Raw genomic sequence first — 24,270 nt, 5'->3', positions numbered from 1 at the left:
GGCGGTTCAAAGGTAAAAAAGGCGCGTGGAAAAATGCCACACCCACGGGATTAATTCCATTCCTATCATCATGAACATCGTGTTATCATTAAAAAAAAAAAATTCATGAGAACACAATGATTCATGATTCTAGACAAATATTATATATCACTTCGCGATGGTACGCGACTTTAGGACGACGTTCTGCCTTCTTTATGTCATGGGCTGTTCTTAGGCGCACCAAATGAATCACATACAGTGGTTGGTTTCCTATGCCACTGCCGTATCCAGGCGCTAACGTATATGTAAAAATAGCCAGCATGAGTTAACCACCTGAAGTTTGTATGGCGAAAGACATCTAACGCAGGTTTTCTCAACAGCAGGAACTTTTCTCGAAAATCTATTTGGTATCAGTTTTGTAAGAAGTTGTCTGATACTACGCCTACCAAATATTTTTTCGATTAAGGTGATTATACATACTGATTTCCAAAAGTTAACTCCTGTGCCGCTCAAAATAGGCGATTTATTAGATGGGCACGGTAAGGTAGTGATCTAATTTCCGTCGTAGTTGGTACTGCTTGATTTTCAAATCTAGTTTAACCAAGTTGTGTGTATCATGTATTTTAGAGTTACTACACGTAAAAAAATTTAATGTTATTTATTATTAAGATTTCTAATACATTTTTGCCAAAGGCGCTTAATGATATGTATAAGATAAAACTTATTGACCCCTTTGATTGGTGTAACGGCTGCCGCACTCCACTGCCAGAGCGTTAAAATCTGCCGCTATGACGACCGGCTTACGACCCACTAGGTCATATGATAGCCTATCTATCATCTGATTGAACTGTTCTAATGGCCACCTTGGTGGTGCATAGCAGCTACAATAGCAGCTACACACCATTGATCTTAGTTATTGCGACACTCTCAGCAGAGGAGTTTACCACCTCTTGGATCGGGTACCGTCCCGTCGGGCAAATAGCCGCCATCCTAGACCCGTCCGCCACCCAATTGCCGTTATCGACAGGGACGTTGTACGGGTCGGAAAGGAGGGCGACATCAGTCATCGACTCCGAGACTGACTGCCACAACAGTTACTGGATAGTTGCACAGTGGTTAAGATTCAGCTGTGTTACTTGCACGGCTTATTCTTATTTTACTCTCCGATGGGACTCGAAGACCCACCCATAACGTGGTTACAGGCTTGCTTTTTGCTGCTTTATCACATTCATGCGCCTTGTGCCCTTCCTCACCACAACGACGACACAGGTTGCTACGGTCTGGGCCTTTACAGTTGTAGGATTTGTGTCCGAACTCTAAGCACTGGTAGCACCTATCCACTGGAGGTGGCTGGAGTTTGCTCACTGGGAATACTGACCAGCCGATCTTCAACTTCCCTCGCTCCATTACCTTTTTGGTTTCCACAGCCGGTAACCTAAGGTAGGCTACCTGCGTGCCAAAGGGACCGCCTCTGTCCTTAGCTTTCTTTGCGGGTCGAGTTGCGTTCGACTTCCGCTTTGCCCTACTGACCAGCTGCCAGGGATTTTCGGTTCCTTGTGCTGATGGCACGGGATGACTGGTACCCTCTTGCGGCTCGGCGACTTGCTTCTGGTTGATGCCTTTTGCCTTTTTGGGCCGAGAAGTCACCTTCTCGGGTCGACGCCCATCGGGCTCCTCTGCACCCCGATCTGCTCCACCCAGACGACGTTTGGCCTTTACGGTTGCACGTCGTTTGGCTTTGCTCTGAGTGCCTTCGCCTGATTGCTGCCTGAGCCGGTTCGGGTTGGGCGCAATCTTTTCTTCATTAGCCGTCAAGGCGCAATCAATCGCCTCTTGGGCCATGGTTGCTTCTCCAAGGAAGGAGAAGCCATCGGTTTGAGCACCTTTGTCGGCCTTCTCTCTTCCCACCACCCGCCTGATAAACGCATCCTGTTCTTGTCTTGCGACTCAAACAGCCTGGCGAAGCATCCGAAGGTTCTGTTTCAGTTCCTTACTGATGTCATGCCTTGCGTTCGCGAACTCGATGATATCATCGAGTTGCTCGGCGACCACCCGTATCTCGGGTAGTGGCCCACCAAGCGTGCTGATAGGGCTATACTTTGTCACAGCTGGGGAGACTCCGGTGTTGCTAGTTGCAGCCTCCGTCACTCCGCTCTCCATTTCCATGGGAGGAGACCTCGCCAAACCTCCCTTGGCAAAGGGGTCTACCACCTCCATGCTTAACGCATCATCGAAAGAATTATTTTGTTTTGTTTCACTCATTGTAAATGGGTCCCCCTTATGGCTGCCGTAAAATCCAACTGGAGTAGTCGCCTTTTATGATCCCATGGTTATCTTTGCATGCCTTACGGCATGCAGGGAGGCCATGCAAGGGTCGACACTTACGTGTTCAGAGCCAGATCAGCGCAAGTCAGGAAAGGGCATCTGAGCCTACTCCCACCCAGCAGGCAGGATTGGAAAGCGTGCTACAAGGCCCGCCACGGTTTTAGGTGGCGGAAGACAGCCTAGCTATTAGCCCACTCGTCGTTTCGAGTCAGTGTCACCCGGCTCTGCTAAGAGAGTAGATTGTCAGACTGCCAGCCCTCGCTTTCATAATATTACTAACCAAGAAAGGTCCGTTAACACGCGGCCAGAATGCCATAATCAGGGTTGCTGTGCGATTTGAGCGGCACACGGTCGCTTTGATAGGGTTTGCTTGCGGACACATGAAGCTTTTTGTGGAGGTTTAACAGAGCCCGCTGCCAAGACCCACCACGTCCTAGACAGGCCCCCTACTCGCAGAGCCCGTGGGGAGGGGTCGTTAAGCCCTTGGACATAGTCCCTGCTGCCCGGCACTACCACAGTTAACAACTGTGGAAGTGCTTAATAAACACTAAGCTGCGAGGTGGCAATGTCCCGATGGGGAATGCAATGCTAATAATAATAATAATAATAAGAAGAAGAAGTGGGGGCCTTCAGTTCTACACGCGTAACCAATGATCTACAGGCCTGTTTTGAATTTGTTATGTGTCCAATGTCCATTGTGCTACTTCCAATAGAAAATGTACATGGGAGATGTTCGTAGTTGCCCAAAAATACCTGACATAATTTATTTATTTATTATCAGACTAAGGCCGGAGTGGCCTGTGCTGCACATAAAAGTCTTCTCCATTCAGCTCGGTCCATGGCTGCACTTCGCCAACCTCGCAGTCTGCGGAGGGTCCGCAAATCGTCCTGCACCTGATAGATCCACCTTGCCCGCTGTGCACCTCGCCTTCTTGTTCCCTTCGGATCGTTGTCGAGAACCATTTTCACCGGATTACTGTCCGACATTCTGGCTACGTGCCCGGCCCACCGCAGTCTTCCGATTTTCGCGGTGTGAACGATGCATGGTTCTCCCAACAGCTGATGCCATAGATGGTACGCAACACTTTCCTTTCAAAAAACCCCAGTGCGCGTTGGTCCTCCACGAGCATCGTCCAGGTCTCGTGCCCGTAGAGAACTACCGGTCTTTTAAGCGTTTTGTAGGTAGTCAGTTTGGTACGGCGGCGAACTCTATTCGATCGGAGCGTCTTGCGGAGTCCAAAGTACGTACGATTTCCAGCCACCATGCGCCTCCGAATTTCTCTGCTGGTATCGTTATCGGCGGTCACCAGTGAGCCCAAGTACACGAATTCTTCAAACACCTCGATTTCGTCACCACCGATAGAAACTCGTGGTGGGTGGCTTACATTGACCTCTCTTGAGCCTCTTCCCATCATGTACTTCGTCTTTGACGTATTGATGACTAGTCCAATCCGTTTAGCTTCGCTTTTCAGTCTTCTGTAGGCTTCCTCCATCCTCTCAAAGTTACGTGCCATGATATCAATGTCGTCGGCGAAACCAAATAACTGGACGGACTTCGTGAAAATCGTACCACTCGTGTCAATCCCTGCCCTTCGTATTACTCCCTCCAATGCGATGTTGAATAGCAGACACGAAAGACTATCACCTTGCCGTAACCCTCTACGCGTTTCGAAGGGACTCGAGAATGCCCCTAAAACTCGAACTACGCACATCACCCGATCCATCGTCGCCTTGATCAACCGTATCAGTTTATCCGGAAATCCGTTTTCGTGCATTAGCTGCCATAGCTGGTCCCGATCGATTGTATCATATGCGGTTTTGAAGTCGATAAATAGATGATGTGTGGGCACGTTGTATTCGCGGCATTTCTGCCGTATGGCGAACACCTGGTCTGTGGTAGAGCGTTCACCCATAAATCCCGCCTGGTACTGCCCCACGAACTCTCTTGAAATTGGTGTTAGTCGGCGGCATAAAATTTGGGAGAGTACCTTGTAGGCGGCGTTCAGCAATGTGATTGCGCGGTAGTTGTTACAATCCAGCTTATCGACCTTTTTGTAGATGGGACACACGACACCTTCCATCCACTCCTGCGGCAGAACCTCATCCTCCCAAACCTTGGTAATCACCCAGTGCAGCGCTCTAGCCAGTGCCTCACCACCGTGTTTAAACAGCTCTCCTGGTAGTTGGTCAAATCCAGGGGCTTTGTTGTTTTTCAGCCGGCCGCCCAGACAACCAGAATGCATGCATAATAGAATTGTTTTTCTGTTATGCGATGCCTATGCGCACAAATTTCATCGCTTACCAGTCGCGAAAACACTTTTTACGTACAAAAGTGGAGGCGATATATGTGTATTTCTTATCCGACGTTGCACGGAAGTGTATGCGATGTGCACGATTTTTATGCGAGTTTGTTCGTTATGCATTGCGATGTAGTTTGTGATAACAAACTCTGTTTGACAGATAATCCGATTTCATGTGAGTTTTATTGCAAGAATATGCGATGTCAACAAATGAAGCTGGAATAAACTCGTAAAATAGCCTACTGTGCGGGAAAATTTATAAATAAACTGATGAGCTTTGCACAACAATGCGATTCTGATGAAACTTAGATCGGTAAACGATTTTGATCGTGCATTCTTATGCGATGTGTGGTTGTCTGGGCGATCTCCTCCTGGATTTCCTGGAGATTCGGAGCCGGAAGTCGCATGTCCTGCGCGCGTGCTACTAGGTTCATTACCATACCACCACCGTTGTCTGCCATATCGCCATTCAGGCGCTCTTCGTAGTGCTGCCGCCACATTTGGATCACCCCACGCTCGTTTGTAAGAAGGTTCCCGTTTATGTCCTTACACATATCGGGCTGTGGCACGTGGCCCTTACGTGAACGGTTCAACTTCTCATAGAACTTTCGTGCGTTATTAGTGCGGTACAGTTCCTCCGTCTCTTCACGGTCTCGATCTTCCTGCTGGCGCTTTTTACTCCGGAAAATCGAGTTTTGTCTGTTCCGCGCCCGTTTGTATCGTGCCTCGTTCGCCCTCGTGCGGTGTTGCAGCAATCTCGCCCATGCTGCATTCTTCTCCTCAACTAACTGCTCACATTCGCCGTCATACCAGTCGTTTCTCTGATCCGGAGCCACCGTGCCTAGTGCAGCGGTTGCGGTGCTTCCAATGGCGGATCGAATATCTGTCCAGCCATCTTCAAGAGATGCTGCGCCTAGCTGCTCTTCCGTTGGGAGTGCCACTTCCAGCTGCTGCGCGTAGTCTTGGGCTAGCCTACCGTCTTGTAGCCGCCCAATGTTTAGCCGCGGCGGATGATCACCGTCGAGAGTTTTGAGCGCAGGCATACTGCAACGAGGTAGTAGTCGGATTCAATATTCGCACTGCGGTATGTGCGTAAGTTCGTGATGTCGGAGAAGAATTTACCGTCGATTAGAACGTGGTCGATTTGGTTTTCCGTTTCTTGGTTAGGTGATTTCCATGTGGCCTTATGGATATTTTTGCGGGGAAAGAAGGTGCTTCGGACTACCATTCCACGGGAGGGTGCGAAGTTTGTGCATCGTTGGCCGTTGTCATTCGATACGGTGTGCAGACTATCCGGTCCGATGACCGGTCTATACATTTCCTCCCTTCCTACCTGAGCGTTCATGTCACCGATGACGATTTTGACGTCCCGCAGTGGGCATCCATCGTATGTCTGCTCCAGCTGCGCATAGAACGCTTCTTTCTCGTCGTCGGATCTCCCTTCGTGTGGGCAGTGCACGTTGATGATGCTATAGTTGAAGAAACGGCCTTTTATTCTCAGCTTGCACATCCTTGCGTTGATTGGCTGCCACCCAATCACGCGTTGGCGCATCTTTCCCAGCACTATTAAGCCGGTTCCCAGCTCGTTGGTGGTGGCACAGCTTTGGTAGAAGGTAGGTAGTTCCTGCAGCGCTACGACATCGAAGTTGCGTGGATGTAATTCATCGTAGATTATCCTGTCGCAACCTGCGAAGCCTAGCGACTAGCCATGTTCCAAGCTTCCAATCGTGATCCTTTATTCGTCGCCTAGGTCGTTGCCGATTGTATCGAGTCGTATTATCTTCTATGTCGTTCGTAATAGTTGTTTTTGAAGGCGGCTTAGTGGGCCTGCGCAAACCTCCTGTCTCGTCGAAGGGCCGTCGTATCAGGGCTGTTTAGCGTCCCACCTAACACCAGGACTTGGGCTTGTGCGCTTTGAGCGGCACACGGTCGCTTTGGCGGAGCCTACTTGCGGATTCATGCAGCTTTTTATAGAGGTTTAACAGGGCCCACTGTCCACATGTCATTATGCCCACATGTCATTATGTCATTATGTCAATTATGTCATTATGTCAATTATGTCATTATGTCAATTATGTCATTATGACAATTATGTCAATTATGTCATTATGTCAAATTTCCGCATTGGCTTTCAATCACTAGTAATAAAGTTGACAATTTTGTTTCATCGCCGACTTTTCGATCCGGAAATGGGCTCTTCTCCAGGGCTTGTTGGCAGTAAATTTGTTAATTACCGCTACTAGGGTAGGGGAAAGTGGGTAGCTTGATCCCGTGGGAGACTTGATCTCTACCTGTTTTACCGAGAACCAAAGTAGATTTAATTGGGAAAGTTTTAGTAGTAGGGGTAGTAGCTTGTTGGCAGTAAATTTGTTAATTACCGCTACTAGGGTAGGGGAAGGAGCGTATTTTTTTGTATAGATCCTCTAGGCAAACGATGTTTATGTAGTGATTATTTTTTTTTGATTGACAACCTTACAAATTAACCACGACGGTTTGTGTGTTTGGGCCCTTTCAAAAAACTTTTTGAAGGCCTCGCAAAATTTGAATAATTTCTCATAACATTGACCAAATGCTATCATTTTTTTACAGCACAAAGTCAAAAATATGCTAAATGATCCTTACTGATAAAAATATGAACAATTCATCATAATTTTGCGTTACTTTTAAGTTATTGCCTCGATTTGGGGACACCTGATTCCTCATTAGTCATCCATACAAAAAATCGGCAAAAAATTTAAAAAAGTATAAATTTATTATCAGGTGGTTAATTGTTCATGGATTTCACAGATCTAATGAAGGGTTGGCTCGTAAAAAAATATCTATTGAGTGCACTCCATGGATATAATGAAAAGGGGTTCAAGTCTTGCCAAATCCTAAGATTACATACGCTGTCGAAATCCATAACAAAAATGTGATCATGAATACGCACAGCAAATCGTAAAATCTGCGGAGAAATATTTTAAAAATCAGAGGCAACGTTTTATTTAAATTAAAGCAAGTTCGTGGAGAGGGATCAATTCCCCGCGAATATTTTTAAATTCTATTTTTGACTGCAATTTTTTTGACAGTGGAAGTTGCTCTAAAATATTTGTAAAAAGTTAGGCAAATAATGCTACAGAAATACCATTTCAAATTCCATTTTGAACAAATTTCTACGAAAGCACTTTTTAAAATGAGGCATCTGTATAAAATCGAGAATTGATTTTTGTGTTTCCTATTGTTGTAAAACCCTTATTCGTTTTAAATGAATGCTATGAAAGCAATATAAAATGTTCAACACTACACATATGAGAATTCCTGACGATAAAACTATCGAAAAATGATATGATGTAACATGCTATGTGGTTCATTGTAAAAGGAATAATCAATCAGAAACTGACAAATATCTCGGAATTACGACAAAGTTGCACGGATGAAAAAACGGGTGTTCATGTCCTTCAACAGACATGTTTTGTATGCATCATGTTTCAGAATTGTTTAAAAATGACAACAAGTGACGTCCCTCTCCTCATAACATTTGTTTAATTAATGCTAAAAAGTGTAATCATGGAATTCAAACCGGGTTTGTTAATATCCGAAAAATAATGTGAGTAGTTAACTTCACATGTTAATTTTGTTCTCAAGAACATTTGCTAACGAAAATAAAGCCCATCTAGAGGTACATAAAACTAATTTTCAAAAAAAAAAACGTTCTTAGATTCAGCATTTTATTTGGTCAATTTTTACCTAAAACTAAATCCGTGCGAAGCCCTAACATCGTTATGTAAATCCGCGCCAAATCCGCGAAATCCGCGTAGTCGTAACAACCATGCATGTGTATAAGAATCTAGCATTTTCGCATATGCCTAGTTCTTATACAGGTTTTGGTAGGTTATTATACATAATTGTTAAGAAATCTGACGATCACTGGTTGGGTGTACGTATTCTTCCGCAATCAGTTGAGTAGATGGCAGTAGTGATTCATCGTAAATCAATTCAAAAGTTTGCACAATATTTTCAATAAAATTTGTTCTAGCTTTAATATCTGTTATCTACATATGTTAATACCAATCGATATCAAAGAATTGGAAAGCAAATTGCTCACATATAAAGCCGAAAACGTCACATTCGCAAATATTATTAATGAGGTAGCGTACCCTATACTATTTCACTATATTGCGAACAGGATTATATTTCCATTACAAATACTGTGTTGTCTCGATCCAATACGGAACAATCAAAGGATTCATACAATCGGTTATCCGTACAATCATCTTAGAAAAGTTCAACGTTGAACGTACAACGTAGTAGCAAAGCAATCTTCCATAAACCAAACACGTCATACAACTGTTCATGATCACAATGCTCTTATTTAGAAATGTGTTTCATATCGTGGTATAAAAGCTACTCCGCCATCGCCATACGATCATCAGTTAACTTGAATCCGTCGGTACTTGGTCCTTGTTGCTGCGCGATACACCTTTTAGTCATGCAATTTCGTTTCGTTCTCGCGGGCATTGTCTGCCTGTTGGGTGGAATACAAGCCCAGACTATTGCCACTAGCGTAGCAAGCGCCATTTGTCAGTCCAAGGTTAACATGGCCACTATAATCCAGCAAGTAAACAACACGATCAACAGTGCCGATCAGACGGTTTTGACAGCATGGAATCAATTCGGACAATCCATGGTAGACCTCTACAACTCGTATTACACCCGTTTCTCTGTTTACACTACATTCGATATGAGTTACATCACGAACGCCATCACCAACATACAGAACACCATTAGCTATCCTCCTATGCTAATCCAAGATCAACAAGCCAGTCAATTATTTACGAACGTCCAAGCCAGCGCTCAACAGGTTGAAAATACTCTCACTTCAGCGGCCGCCACCATTACCAACGCTGCCTGCGTTTCTCCTTGCACCAGCCAAAAGTTAGCCACCTGCACAACCAAACACGGCACCAAGCTGACCACAGATCCGATTACTATGGACCGTGTGACAGACTGCATCGCTGCAGAAAAAGCACGATACGCCAAAATCGGCACGGATATGGCATCGCAATATAGCAATGTGGTCACCAGCGCTGCCAACTACCTAGCGGTGGTGAGCGTTTGCGACACCCCGACACCGGAGGAATTGAACGATGTACTTGCGAATAATGGACATCCGTGGACGGAATGTTTGAACAACGTAAGATCATTTCTTTTTCATGTCACCATATTACTTGTTTCACATCAGATAACTTTCGACCTTATTCTATTTAACAGTTCCTCCAAAGAATTGGCAACGCTCCGTTGAACACCTACGTCGCCGACTCCATGCGTTTTCCTCAGACTCAAGTGGTTAGCTACCGAATGGAGCGTTGCGCTAAACTTGTTGCATTGGATATTGCGGATCGCGTAGCCAAAGTGTTGAGTGACTTCAACAGTTGCTTGGGATAAAATCATTATGCAGTGATAATCTAAAAGGAATTGTATTGACAATCTAACGTCAGAAAATGTTTACAGAAACCACTACAACAACATTAATAAAACTGACCGTGTAAGGCTTTTTTTCCGACATTACCACGAAAACCATTGTAGTGAACGCTGTTACTATAAGATTGTCACTACTCCGAATCATTGTATTCTATATATGATGATAAGCTGGTTGATGTTTATGCAGCAACATACTTTATCTTCATTTATTCTTTCTGTAGTGAAATGACGGCTCTACTCTAAAATTGACAGTTTTGGACAGTGTTGTGTTGACTGTTAATCGTCCCAGATTTCTGTTATTAAAATATCACCCCAATTGCCACGGTTATTCATTCATTTCATTTCATTCATTTAGTCTACATCTAAACAGATAACACTGAATCAACAATTCGACGCCACAATACACGGTTCGAGGCCGCATCTCTCCATCCTCGAATACGCCCCACGCTCGCCAAGTCGTTTTGCACCTGGTCTGTCCATCTCGCTCGCTGCGCTCCACGCTGTCTCGTACCTGCCGGATCGATAGCGAACACCATCTTTGTAAGGTTGCTGTCCGGCATTCAATATGTCCTGCCCATCGTACCCTTCCGGCTTTAGCTACCTTCTGGATACTGGGTTCGCCGTAGAGTTGGGCAAGCTCGAGGTTCATTCTTCACCGTCACACACCGTCTTCTTGCACACCGCCAAAGATGGTCTTAAGCACCCGTCTCTCGAATACTCCGAGTGCTTGCAGTCCTCCTCGAGCATTGTCCATGTTTCATGTCCGTAGAGGACAACCGGTCTTATTAGCGTTCATCAGAAGGTAGAGGGTGCTACGCTGGGTTGAAGACAGGCCTCGAGATGCAGCGCGCATGCAGTGGCGATATCTCCTGATGTTGATGATATCGGAGAAGTACCGTCCATCAATCAGAACGTGGTTGATTTGTGATTTTGTCTGTAGTGGTGATCTCCAGGTGTACCGATACGGAAGGCTGTGTTGGAAGTAGGTGCTGCGAATGGCCATATTCTTGGGGGCGCGAAATCAATTAGTCGTAGGCCGTTTTCGTTCGTCAGCCGGTGAGCGCTGAACTTCCCAATAGTCGGTCTAAACTCCTCCTCTTGGCCAACCTGAGCGATCAAATCTCCTATGATGATTTAGACGTCGTGGCTTGGGTGGATGTGGTGGGGTTTCTACAGTGGGCTCTGTTAAACCTCTATAAAAAGCTGCATGTATTCGCAACTAGGCTCCACCAAAGCGATCGTGTGCCGCTCAAAGTGCACAAGCCCAAGTCCTGGTGGTAGGTGGGACGCTTACAAGACCTGACACGAAGGCCCTTCGACGAGACAAGAGGTTTGCACAGGCCCAATAAGCCGCCTTTCAAAACAACCATTACGAACGACATAGAAGATAATACGACTCGATATATTTAATCGGCAACGACCTAGGCGACGAATAAGGGATTACGATTGGAAGCTTGGAACATGGAACTGTAAGTCGCTAGGTTCCGCAGGTTGCGAAGGTTGTTGTGTGAGCACTGTCCACACTAAGGGAGACCCGACGACGAGAAAGAAGCGTTCTATGCACAGATGGAGCAGACATACGATTGATGCCCACTGCAGGACGTCAAAATCGTCATCGGTGACGAAATGAGGAAATGTATAGACCGGTCATCGGATCGGATAGTCTGCATACCGTATCGAACGATGCTTAAACTTTGGTGCCTCCCGCGGAATGGTAGCCCGAAGCACCTTCTTCCCCCGCAAGAATATCAACAATCAAGTAACGGATAACCAAATCGACCATGTTCTAATCGACGGCGAATTCTTCTTCGACATCACGAACGTCCGCACTTACCGCAGTGCGAATATTGAATCCGACCACTACCTCGTTGCAGTATGTCTGCGCTCAAAACTCTCGACGGTGTACACCACGTGTCAGAGTCGTCCGCCGCGGCTGAACATTGGGCGGCTACAAGACTACGCGCAGCAGCTGGAAGTGGCACTCCCAACGGAAGAGCAGCTAGGCGCAGCGTCTCTTGAAGATGGCTGGAGAGATATTCGATCCGCCATTGGAAGCACCGCAACCGCTGCACTAGGCACGGTGCCCCCGGATCAGAGAAACGCTAGTGGAAGAGAAGAATGCAGTATGGGCGAGATTACTGCAACACCGCACGAGGGCGAACGAGGCACGGTTCAAACGGGCGCGGAACAGACAGAACTCGATTTTTCGGAGTTCTCCAGCAGGAAGATCGAGACCGTGAAGAGACGGAGCAACTGTACCGCGCTAATAACGCACGAAAGTTCTATGAGAAGTTAAACCGTTGACGTAATGGCCACATGCCACAGCCCGATATGTGTAAGGACATGAACGGGAACAACCTTCTTACAAACGAGCGTGAGGTGATCCAACGGTGGCGGCAGTACTACGAAGAGCACCTGAATTGTGATGTGGCAGACAACGGCGGTGGCGGTATGGTAATGAACCTAGGAGCACGAGCGCAGGACATGTGACTTCCGGCTCCGAATGTCCATCAAATCCAGCAATGTTGGAATGAAATGTTATTTAATTCATAGTTTGATTGATTTTGGGAAGGTGGGGAATCACAGGTTGTCGTCTATTGGTTTTTACATTCATTTAATTTTACACGCTTCTGACATATCAAACGTGTGAAATTCAACGATCTTAATTGATTTTTAAAGTGATGTAAATTTAACAGCTAACTTAATTTTAGATGTATTTCGATGCTCCAAATATGTGCATCAAAATAAACGTGAATTTACACAGAAATTCTTACTGTGATATCCGTTGAATTTTCAATAAATATTGAGATAATTTTCAATCATCGTGTTACAGCAACATTTGCTGCCGGTGAGTGTGGGTTCGATTCCCAACCCAGTAAGGAGAAAACTCTTTCGTAAAGCGGAATCTTCTCTGCTGACGCATTGGGTGTGACCTATATGGTTGAAGATGTCTTTTTAATATTCCTGGGTGAAATATAAATATACGTCAAAGCACTTAAATGTCAGTTCAATTGAATAATAACTGATGATAATTTCGGCAGTATTATTTAAATAAAATAGTGTGGAATCGAGTTCTATCATTTTTTATTTATTCATACAATTACACGATGCATGTCCGAATGATGCCAGTAGAGTAAGCCTCTTATTTAAATTTTGACAAATCAGAACAGGCACAATACTGGTTGTCCGAAACTCAAGTGTTAGACAAAGCAATTACCTTCAGATCTCTGTTAAAAAAATCCGATGTAAATGTTGGTATGGCTTCGTAATAATAGAAAGAGAAAGTAAACAAAGAGACGTTTTCAAAAATCACGCGAGATTTGTTTTGCCATTGACTTGACACTTTTCTCCAACGAATCACAAAATAAAACCGAACTGCGTAAAACACGCAGAGACTGACACAGAAGACCATTATTTATTATGCAAGAGTGTTATAAAACCAACATAAAACCAAAATGTTACTAAATCAATATTTATTGGAAATTCAACGGATATCCATTTATTTTTAAGGTAACTGGTGAAAAGTACATTGTACTGTAAAATCATGTGGAATAAAATTTAAATTTATTTGTTTTTCGATGCTCTTATTATGTGCATTAAATTACACTCAATTCTTCAATCGGATTCAATTTCAATCAATTTATTATTACAGCAATTAGAAAAATCTACTAAATTTTCAATCGATTTAATCAATTTATTATTACATCATTCCTCATTTACAGGCCATGTAAATTTAATTATTTTTTGCAGTGTACGTCAGGTATTGCAGAAATGTCGCGAATACAGCGTGCCCACACATCATTTATTTATGGCATCATTTATCTATGGCAGCTAATGCACGAAAACGGATTTCCGGATAAACTGTTACGGTTGCTTGTCATAAGACGAGTTTGTACAATCCCATTAAATTCCACCACTTAATTGTATCTTGACAGTCTTGAGTCGAGTCAAGTACGAGACACTGAAGACGGCCTTACTGTTGAGGTCGAAATACGTATCTGTCAAGATACAATTAAGTGGTGGAATTTAATGGGATTGTACAAACTCGTCTTATGACAAGTGAAGACATTCCACTAAAAAGCTCAAAATAATTTTCTTAAAGTTACGGTTGATCAAGGCGACGATGGACCGGGTGATGTGCGTAGTACGAGTTTTAGGGGAATTCTCGAGTCCCTTCGAAACGCGCAGAGGGTTACGGCAAGGTGATGGTCTTTCGTGTCTGCTATTCAACATCGCTTTGGAAGGGGTAATATGAAGGGCAGGGATCGACACGAGTGGTACGATTTTCACGAAGTCCGTTCAGTTATTTGTTTTCGCCGTCGACATAGATATCATGGCACGTAACATTAAGAGGATGGAGGAAGCCTACATCAGACTGAAAAGCGAAGCTAAACGGATTGGACTAAATATCAACACATCGAAGACAAAGTACATGATACGAAGAGGCTCAAGAGAGGACAATGTAAGCCACCCACCCACAAGTCACGGACGGTACGTAGAGGAGGCGAATGAACCACGAGTTGCATCAACTGTTGGAGAACCATCCATCGATCACACCGCGAAAATCGGTAGACTGTGTTGGGCCGGGCACGTAGCCAGAATGTTGGATGGTAATCCGGGGAAAATGGTTCTTGACAACGATCCGACGGGAACAAGAAGGCGAGGTGCACAGCGGGCAAGGTGGATCGATCAGATGAAGGAAGATTTGCGAACCCTCCGCAGACTGCATTGTTGGCGACGTGCAGCCATGGACCGAGTTGAATGGAGAAAACTTTTATGTATTGCACAGGCCACTCCGACCTTAGTCTGGTAATCATAATAATAATAATAATGAAGAACCGGCCTTTGATTCTCAACCAGGTTCAGGTTGAGGTTTCTTCCAATAATCATTTTTAATAATTTATTAATAAACTAGCGGAAAATATTCAGCTTTGCCCGGGTGTTGCAAATGTCACATACTGAACTAATTGCAGCACCGCACTCTAGATCAATTTCCGGCCGTTTGTTTGCTGTATTCTAATGATTTTTTACATTTCCAAGTTAAATTTACCAACCTTTTGAATATACAAACCTTACGGATCTCAAAACGAATCAATTAGAGAAAAAATCTTGCAAATCGGTCAACCCGTTCGCGAGTTAAATCGTCAGGGAGGAAATCACAACTCATTTTTATTATATAGAAGAAGATATGCACAATGAATTTTCAAGTAAGGTACACTGGGGGAAAAGGAAATGTTTGAATTAGTGTAAAACCAGTTTAAATGATCTAAATGCGTTCAATCAAAATGGGCTATCAAAAACAGTCAATTTTGCACCAACTGTGCGGTAATTCATACCATTTTGGTCGCTTGAAATTTATGGAAATAGATTTTAAAATTAAGAGTTGTTTTTCCACTTACCCTAGTGGGATGGGGTAGTGGAAAACCCATGTTACCTTGACCTTCCATAGTGATGAGTAGTTACATATAACTAAAATCAATACGATAATTGCTCTGAGTATCTTTTGTGGAATAGTTTCATTATTTTAACGGAATAGATCCTCAAGGAATTCTCGTAATAGCTAGGGGAAGACTGGTTTTGCCTTCTCGAACACTAAGTGTAGGTAAAATCTATATGTTCGCCCCAAAGATGAACTTTTTAAAGGAAAAATGGAACTTACAGGGTTATAAACTAATCAACTTATTTCAACGAATTGAGATGATGTCTGTATGTGCGTAATTGCATGTATGTGTGTGCGCAAAGCACGTACAAAATTATCAGCTATTCTTAAGCTCTTGTTAAGGCAATTTGTTCCCAAAAAAATTGCATTCAACGGCGAAACTTGTTGTGAATAAAAATTAATATGAATTTTACAATATATTTACCTATCAGTGCTATTTTTAACTTTCTTATACATTTTTTTCATATGTGAAACATGTGAAAGGCATCAATACCGATGAGTGGATTAATCAGGCATTTTCTCATTTATATTAGTCCAATCACCACTGGAATCACAATGATAATAAAGAAGGAACATATTAAGATTCACAGCTATCGAAATAAACTCTGGAGGGAAGAAAAAAATTGTGTACTTAGAACATTATCCACTTCCCCAGCAGTGTTTGATACCTGGGGTAAGTGTAAAATCTTTGAATTATTTGCTTTCTTGGTACAAACCACTACCAATTGAATGGGATTAGTTTAATTGTATTGTAACGGTCACAAAACAAAAATAAATAAGCACTTTTAAAAGCAAAAATTGCAATTATAAAAGAAGAATTTTCCATTAAGAAATCAAAATGTTCCACGAAAAAAATACAAAATTTCCGTAAATAAATAAATATTAGCAATAAACAATTACAAAATTTTCCTCAAAATAAATATTATTTTTCCATAAAACATTAAAAAAATTTCACAAAATAATCAATAAAGAGCAATAAAAAATAAGAAAATTTCCATAAAAAAATACAAGAAAGCAATATACCTTATGAAATTTTACGTGAACTTTAAACGCTTTTAAAGAAGGGGTCATCTATGGAAAAAAAAGCACAGTTTGATTGCTTTTTTATATTTCTTTATGGAAATTTTCTTATTTTTTTATTGCTCCCTATTGATCATTTTGTGGAAAAATTTTTATTTTTTATGGAAAAAATATATTTATTTTGTGGAAAATTTTGTAATTTTTTATTGCTAATATTGATTAATTTATGGAAATTTTGTATTTTTTTCGTGGAACATTTTGATTTATTTTTATAGAAAATTCTTCTTTTATAATTGCAATTTTTGCTTCAAAAAGTGCTTATTTATTTTTTTTTTGTGGAAAATTCTTAATTGTTTATGGAAATTTTGTTTTATTTGTGGAAATTTTATATTTATTTATTGCTCATACACTGATTTCTTTATTGGCAATTTCCTAATTGTTGATGGGAAATTTCTAATTTTTTAGGGGGAGTTTTTATTTTAGTCATATAAATTCATTTGAAAAAAGGACAATTGGTGCAAATAAGAATTGATTTTATGTATGCAAAAATCAACTTTTCGCGAAACCTAAAATTACAGTTCAAGCGTTAACCGTGTTAGTGTATGTATTATACAAATTTCAACATAGTATTAGTGTGAGCATCAAAGTATATTCTTGCATAATGTTATGATGTGGTAAAAACTGTAAAGTATGTACAATTCCAATTTTTCGAGTCGATTTTTACACTTACCCCCTTTTTCCACTTTCCCCAGTGTACCTTATCTTCTATATCAGCGGTTCTCAACCTGGGGTACATGTACCCCTGGGGGTACCTTTACTGGCCCCAGGGGGTACCTCGAACAAAAATGCGTAATGGCGGATTTGTAATGAGTACATTCCAATGAAAATTTGTTCAAAAAAAATATTATTCCAAAACTTTGTATTATGCATAATATGCATGGCGGTCAGTAGTTCGAAGACTTTTGAATCCGTCTACCCCAAGCAGAGCAGTGTATGAAGGGCTGTGTGACAAAAGATTATAAGGACAAAATGTCGAATGAACAAATTTTAAAAATTTCCAATGCAATCTACCTGATCGAGACAAAATATTGAATAATATGCTTCTGAACTAAAATAAAAAATCTAAAGGTTCTGAAGCATCCAGTTGAGAGACATGAATCCTTTTTTCCGAAAAACTCAGTAGCTTCGTGGCAAGTCGTGAGCCTCCTTTCAAGAAGCTCGGAAGGCTCCTGCCAATAAGCTCAGAAACCTCCTGCTCGGAAGCCTCCTTCAAAGAAGCTCGGAAGCCTCCTTCCAAGAGGCTCGGAAGCCTCCTTCCAAGAGGCTCGGAAGCCTCCTTCCAAGAGGCTCGGAAGCCTCCTTCCAAGAGGCTCGGAAGGCTCCTGCCAATAAGCTCAGAAACCTCCTGCTCGGAAGCCTCCTTCAAAGAAGCTCGGAAGCCTCCTTCCAAGAGGCTCGGAAGCCTCCTTCCAAGAGGCTCGGAAGCCTCCTTCCAAGAGGCTCGGAAGCCTCCTTCCAAGAGGCTCGGAAGCCTCCTTCCAAGAGGCTCAGAAGCCTCCTTCCAAGAGGCTCAGAAGCCTCCTTCCAAGAGGCTCAGAAGCCTCCTTCCAAGAGGCTCAGAAGCCTCCTTCCAAGAGGCTCAGGCCTCCTTCCAAGAGGCTCAGAAGCCTCCTTCCAAGAGGCTCAGAAGCCTCCTTCCAAGAGGCTCAGAAGCCTCCTTCCAAGAGGCTCAGCCTCCTTCAAGAGGCTCAGAGCCTCCTTCCAAGAGGCTCAGAAGCCTCCTTCCAAGAGGCTCAGAAGCCTCCTTCCAAGAGGCCTGGAAGCCTCCTTCCAAGAGGCTCAGAAGCCTCCTTCCAAGAGGCTCAGAAGCCTCCTTCCAAGAGGCTCAGGCCTCCTTCCAAGAGGCTCGGAAGCCTCCTTCCAAGAGGCTCGGAAGCCTCCTTCCAAGAGGCTCGGAAGCCTCCTTCCAAGAGGCTCGGAAGCCTCCTTCCAAGAGGCTCGGAAGCCTCCTTCCAAGAGGCTCGGAAGCCTCCTTTCAAGAGGCTCGGAACCCTTCTTTCAGGAGGCTCGGAAGCCTCGTTTCAAGAGGCTCGGAAGCCTCCTTTCACGAGGCACGGAACCCTCGTTTCAAGAGGCTCGGAATCCTCCTTTCAAGAGGCTCGAAAGCCTCCTTTCAAATGGCTAGGAAGCCTCCTTACAAGACGCTCGGAAGCCACAATGGTCCATCGGAGATTAGGAAGCTCCCTATCAAGGGGCTCGTAAGTAATAATCCTAGTTTCAGGAGGCTTGGAAGCTTCTTCCCTAGAGGCTCGGAAGCCTCCAATAGTCTTGTGGGAAGCTTGATGTATAAAACCAATTTGAATCAGAAAATTTCACGGAATAATGAAAACTTCAGACAATTTTTAGTTTTGTGTTTTGTTTTTAATATATCTTATTTTCATTTACAGCGAAAATAAAATAGGGGGTACCCCAATGAAACCATAAGTTTTAAGGGGTACCTCTCAAGAAAAAGGTTGAGAACCGCTGTTCTATATAATAAAAATGAAATGGTCTGTGTTCGTATCCGCATAACTCGAAAACGGCTGGATGGATTTTCTTCATTCCTTCAGCAGATATGTTTGTTATCGTTTCCGACGGGTTTATATAATTTTTCTTCATGCGAAAATCACGAGTATGGTTGAGTAAATCGCTAAAAACTAAAATAAAGATTTGTATGAGAATTTCGTATGGGTAGTTAAGAACGCGCATTTTCGCTTCTATGCAGGACAACGTCTGTCGGGTCGACTAGTTTTAAATATTGTCCAAGTTGGAGCTGGAGAGTGGGCGAAAATAGGGCATTTAGCTTTGATTCTTTTGCCCCAATTTTCACGCAGCATAATTTCGTAAGGTTGAACCAAAAAAGTATATTGTTGAATTCAATAATATGTCTATTATTGCTTCAAATAGATTTGATTGTTGAAACTACAATATGCTTCGATTGATTTAACAATATTATTATAATTTCATCAATATTTTGTTTTGTTATGAATTTGCTGGATTACGAAGCAGCGTGTAATTTTTCATGTGTACTGTTTTTAAAAAAGGAAAAAATTACCTCATGTGAAATTGACTTTAACAAGAAGTATTTAATCTGTGTTATTAGAATAGAATAGTGGAATAAATGGTAACCACAGGTAAAAACAATAAAATTTTCTGAATTTTTAAATACATTATACTATTTGTTACAGAATTCTTGAAATCAGTTAAATAAAAATTGAAGAGCCGTTTTATTACGTAAGTGCTTACAAACGACGTATAGACAAAGCGGATTCTCAACACTTTCGTCTTTCTGGAGGAACAATTATTTCGCCTCAACTGTGTCATTAATAAAGTATGAATAAATTTATGACTCAACATTTTGTTATGTTTTAATTTTATTTGATCAAAATAATAATAATCACATTCATCTGAAAACATCATTTTTACTTCAACATTATTATATTGTTGAATCAATCCCATATGTATCATTGAAATAATATCGGAGTGACGATTATTTCAACAATAATATTGTTGAATCTACAATAATGTTGCTAACGTCATGAAAAGTTTCCGATTGCAGAAACAACAATATTCTTGGTTGTTTCAAAAGAATAATATTATTAGTTCTCAGTTAACAATATTTATTGTTGAATTCGAACCAGAATATTGTTGTTTTTATAATACATTTTTGTGCGTGTTAATATTAATTAGACATTTTGGAATTATGTCATTATGTCCTCACAAGGTTGGAAGAGTACCAAAGATAGTAGCCAGGCTGCGAGATGCGCTCAAAAAGCATATTTTTTTGGTACATTCAAAGTTAATTGCCTATATGCCGGGTATTAGGCCACCCGGAGTGGAAATTAATTACTATGTCTGAAGCTTGATTATGCATATGTCGGAAAAGGTATTAGAAGGTAACCGCCCCTTCGGGGTGGTTACCCTCCGATACCTTTTGGGCTTTGATCCCACGACCTCAGTTCTCATGACAGGTGCTTCCCCTACTAAGCTACGAAGGACCTCCGTCGTCCACCGAAGGGGCAATTACCATCCAATACCTTTTCCGAACTAAATCTATCACATGTTGTACATATGCATAATCAAGTTTCAGACATATTTTTTTCCCAACCTATTTCTTGTAACTCAGAGATAATGAGTATCAAAAAAACTGTTTTCACTTGACATAAGACGATTCTGTACAATCCCATTTAATTCCACCACTTAATTCCAAATGGGATTGTACAAACTCGTCTTATGACAAGTGAAGACATTCCACTAAAAAGCTCAAAATAATTTTCTTAACAAAACTGTTTTCAACCAAAACGCTTGCGATTCTTTTGATATCGTCGACACCCACAGTGATAATTCATTCATTGATCATTATTAACATAGATTTTATTTAAAAATGTAATTTAAAATATTTTTAATATGAAGCAATTTAAATGATAATTTGTGGATAGATATGTTATAATATTTTCTTCAGATAGAACAAGAAGAAAATATCTCCGGATTTTTTTTTTATCAAAATATCCAAAAAGGAGTACATTTTAGCTCAAAAGGAGGACATTCAATTTTTATTGAAAAATGTCCACCTTCAGGATACCGTATGGTCACCCTACACCCTACAGTCCTTATCATTGGCTAAGTAGTCTTAGGAAAATATTACAGTACACAGTTAGTATACCAATAATGTGTAACGTTTATTTCACATGTTCAATTTATAGGATTAAAAAACACTCATTCAATATACTACCGCTGCATTTTGGCATTGGAGGAAACGGTTCATCAAATCATCCAGGATATACTGCACATTGTATTTTACTAATCCTCCGCACAGATAGTCCCGCTGCGTGAGATCATTTTGGTAGACGCTCAGCAGATTGTTGATTATGTAAAATTCCGAGTTGATGTAATTTAGCTCGTTGTAAATACCCGAGAAATACTGAAACGAAAAAGAAACAATTATCCACAAATTCGTGCAATTACTGATTGAAGAAAATGGTTTCACCTCATTGATGCAGTTGGTAGAGGTGGACGCGCAGATTTTCAGTTGTTTGGTCAAAGAATTGAAGTCACTCCTCATGATATCTGAGATTTCTAGCACGATATTGACAAGCGTTGGCATAATGTTCACATAGGTCTGCAGACATGAACTTCCAAATTTGGTTAACTGATTGGGAAGATTGATGGCGTCATTGGAAATTTCTAAGGTACAGGATCCTTGATCTCTTTGGGTAACCAACAAGCCATAGTACTGCAGAAGCTTGTCCATGGTTTGCTGTAGCTCACTGTCCAGCACATACACGTCATAACCAGCACCCGATTCAAACTGTTGCTCAGCGTAGTGGAATTGCTGCCCGAACCAGTCCATGCTGGACATAACGCTAGCCAAACTGGGTTGCGTTGCACCGTAGGTGTCGTTCAGCGTTTGATACGTGGAGTTGACGAGGGTCTGAACTCGTCCGAATGCCGAATTAATCTGGTTGAGAGCTTTGTTGAGGCTTTTGTAAAATGCAGTCATGACCGGTGAAAGACTTCTAAAGCCTGAAGACATTGTAATCAATCCTTGTGCTCCAACGTTGACACCCTCCAGGTTTGCAAAGACTGCACCGTAAAAGAAGCCCAGCGCACACACAACAGCCAGATAATACTTCATTATTGAATTTATTGATCTGCTGTGGAAGGGATAACTGAAACACTTTGTTGAGAACTGATGCCGCTTGGGTTTTAGTGAAAGAGTATTTATAGTGGATCTGACATCGAGCGAGAAACAATGTGGATCATTTGTTTACAAAGCATATTGAAGGAATATGGTTGATGATGGAATTGAGTGACGAATGTTTGGCTGAATAATAACCGCTTGGAAATATTTTTTTTCTGCTTAAAAACTTCTATGCAAAGAATCTGGTTCTGATCACATTCTTAAGAGAATTCGTATCATCGCGGAATTGTTTTTTATGTAAATATTTTTAAAAGGACTGGTATTCCGGATAGCGGAAAATCTTAATATTCCCAAAAACACGAGTCCATCACCCCCCAACAAGTGTAAATACCGAAGAAAGCTGCTCTCCTATTTTATTCGGATACAAAATTCGTGAACAGGTCTCTCGAAGTGTCCTTAACACTTCACATGGTATCAATACCGGCGACGGCAATAGAAAAGCTGTCGGAAATATCCATCGTTACCCTATGATTGTTGTGCATGTCTTTTGAAGAAAACATTAAATTATCGGGAAACCCTCCTCGTTTTTCAAACAAAGATTTTCAATTGTATTCAAAAAGAAAAATATTGACGGAAAATTTTGAATCATTCGTACCATGCCCAGAGATTGACGTCATTTGTCCAAAACAGTGGTGTTCATTCCGGGGCTCTCTATAACTGCTAGTCTTTCTGCAGAATAATTACTAATGAGGAAAAAGCAGCAAAACAAAATTTGCATAAAAAATTAGAAGTTTTACATAAAATATTAAGAAAAAGATTTTATTTGAGGTAATTATGAAAGTATAAGGTAAAACCAATAAATAAATTCATAATTTCCTCAAATAATGCAAATTTAACATAATTTTTAAATTGAATTTATTCAAGAGACAAAAATATATAAGCACTTTCAACACTACGAATACCGAGATCAGATTTGAAGGAAACTTAAAACTTAAATCACTATTTCTCAGCAGTCCGACGTTCTCAAAACTATTTTTTTGATCTTTCACCCATCCCATGTAGTTTCATAATGGAATGCCGTGAGTCAGGATGCTGCCAATAAAAAAATTGGTAAAATTCGGTTTACACAATATACTTTAGCACCATTCCATAAGGAAATGGCACATAAACTTTTTCAACATCCCTATATGCATTTGGCCTGATTTTGAAAACAAAACAAAAAGTATTAAAAATGACCACTATACTACGATGTTTCAGCCATTTCTCAAACGAACTTAAGCCGGCTTTTTCATAACTGTGTTCAAACGTTACTCCTGAGAAAATAGAAAACGTGATACAAACAATATTTCTACTTAAATTCCAAGATCCCCAAATCGTTCTGGAGCTCAGATCAATTGATATACCAGGTCGCCTACGTTCTGTATCACAGCGACGTCGACCCATCAAGCCCACACATGTTCATAGGGCCTATGGAAACTTGCAATTCGATCATGCCTCTACCAGGTGTTCATGGTTCTCCAAACTGTTCCGGAGTTCAGATAAATTGGCTTATCAGGTCAACTACGCTCTGTGCACAACGACGTCAACCCAACAAGCCCATACATGTCCATAAAGCCTTTGGGTGTGATTTACAGTTCAATCATGCTTTACCAGGTGTTCTAAGTTTGCCAAACTGTTCCGGAGTTCAGATAAATTGATCTACCAGGTCTACTACGTTCTGTACCACATTGGCGGCAACCCATCCAGCCAACACATGTCCATAGAGCCTTTGTGTAGAACTTGCAGTTATATCATGCCTATCCCAGGTGTTCTAAGTTCTCCAAACTATTCCGGAGTTCAGATCAATGATTCTGCAAGGTCAACTACGCTCTGTACCACACCGACGGAAACCCATCAAGCCCAAACTTGTCCATAGAGTCCTTGGATATTACTATTTAGTCATACTATGTGTTATAGGATCTCCAAGCTGTTCCAGAGTTCAGATCAATTAGTGTACCAGGTCAAATATATTCTGTGCCACACAGACTATATCAGCTCAAGTCCTACACACTTTTACACTTAAGCGG

General features: G+C 41.8%; 3 protein-coding genes across 5 annotated transcripts in view; 1 reads left to right on the top strand and 2 right to left on the bottom strand.

Moving 5' to 3' along the window:
• LOC134214250 (uncharacterized) overlaps positions 1 to 24,270 on the bottom strand; it is a 121,398-nt gene that overhangs the window by 78,325 nt on the left and 18,803 nt on the right. The window lies entirely within an intron of this gene.
• Positions 9,027 to 10,258, top strand: LOC134214247 (uncharacterized). The gene is made up of 2 exons (XM_062693654.1): positions 9,027 to 9,777; positions 9,855 to 10,258. The coding sequence occupies exons 1-2, from the start codon at positions 9,073 to 9,075 to the stop codon at positions 10,026 to 10,028; spliced, it is 879 nt and encodes a 292-aa protein (XP_062549638.1). The 5' UTR covers positions 9,027 to 9,072; the 3' UTR covers positions 10,029 to 10,258.
• Positions 21,247 to 22,273, bottom strand: LOC134214246 (uncharacterized). Its single transcript, XM_062693653.1, has 2 exons — positions 21,551 to 22,273; positions 21,247 to 21,484 (listed from the first exon to the last, which is right to left on the bottom strand). Exons 1-2 carry the CDS (start codon positions 22,196 to 22,198, stop codon positions 21,284 to 21,286), a joined length of 849 nt encoding a protein of 282 aa, XP_062549637.1. The 5' UTR covers positions 22,199 to 22,273; the 3' UTR covers positions 21,247 to 21,283.

Source organism: Armigeres subalbatus, chromosome 2, assembly GCF_024139115.2.
Source record: "Armigeres subalbatus isolate Guangzhou_Male chromosome 2, GZ_Asu_2, whole genome shotgun sequence".
Taxonomy (NCBI): domain Eukaryota; kingdom Metazoa; phylum Arthropoda; class Insecta; order Diptera; family Culicidae; genus Armigeres; species Armigeres subalbatus.
The sequence above is the reverse complement of the archived record's forward strand: the minus strand, read 5'-3'. Positions and strand labels throughout refer to the sequence as shown.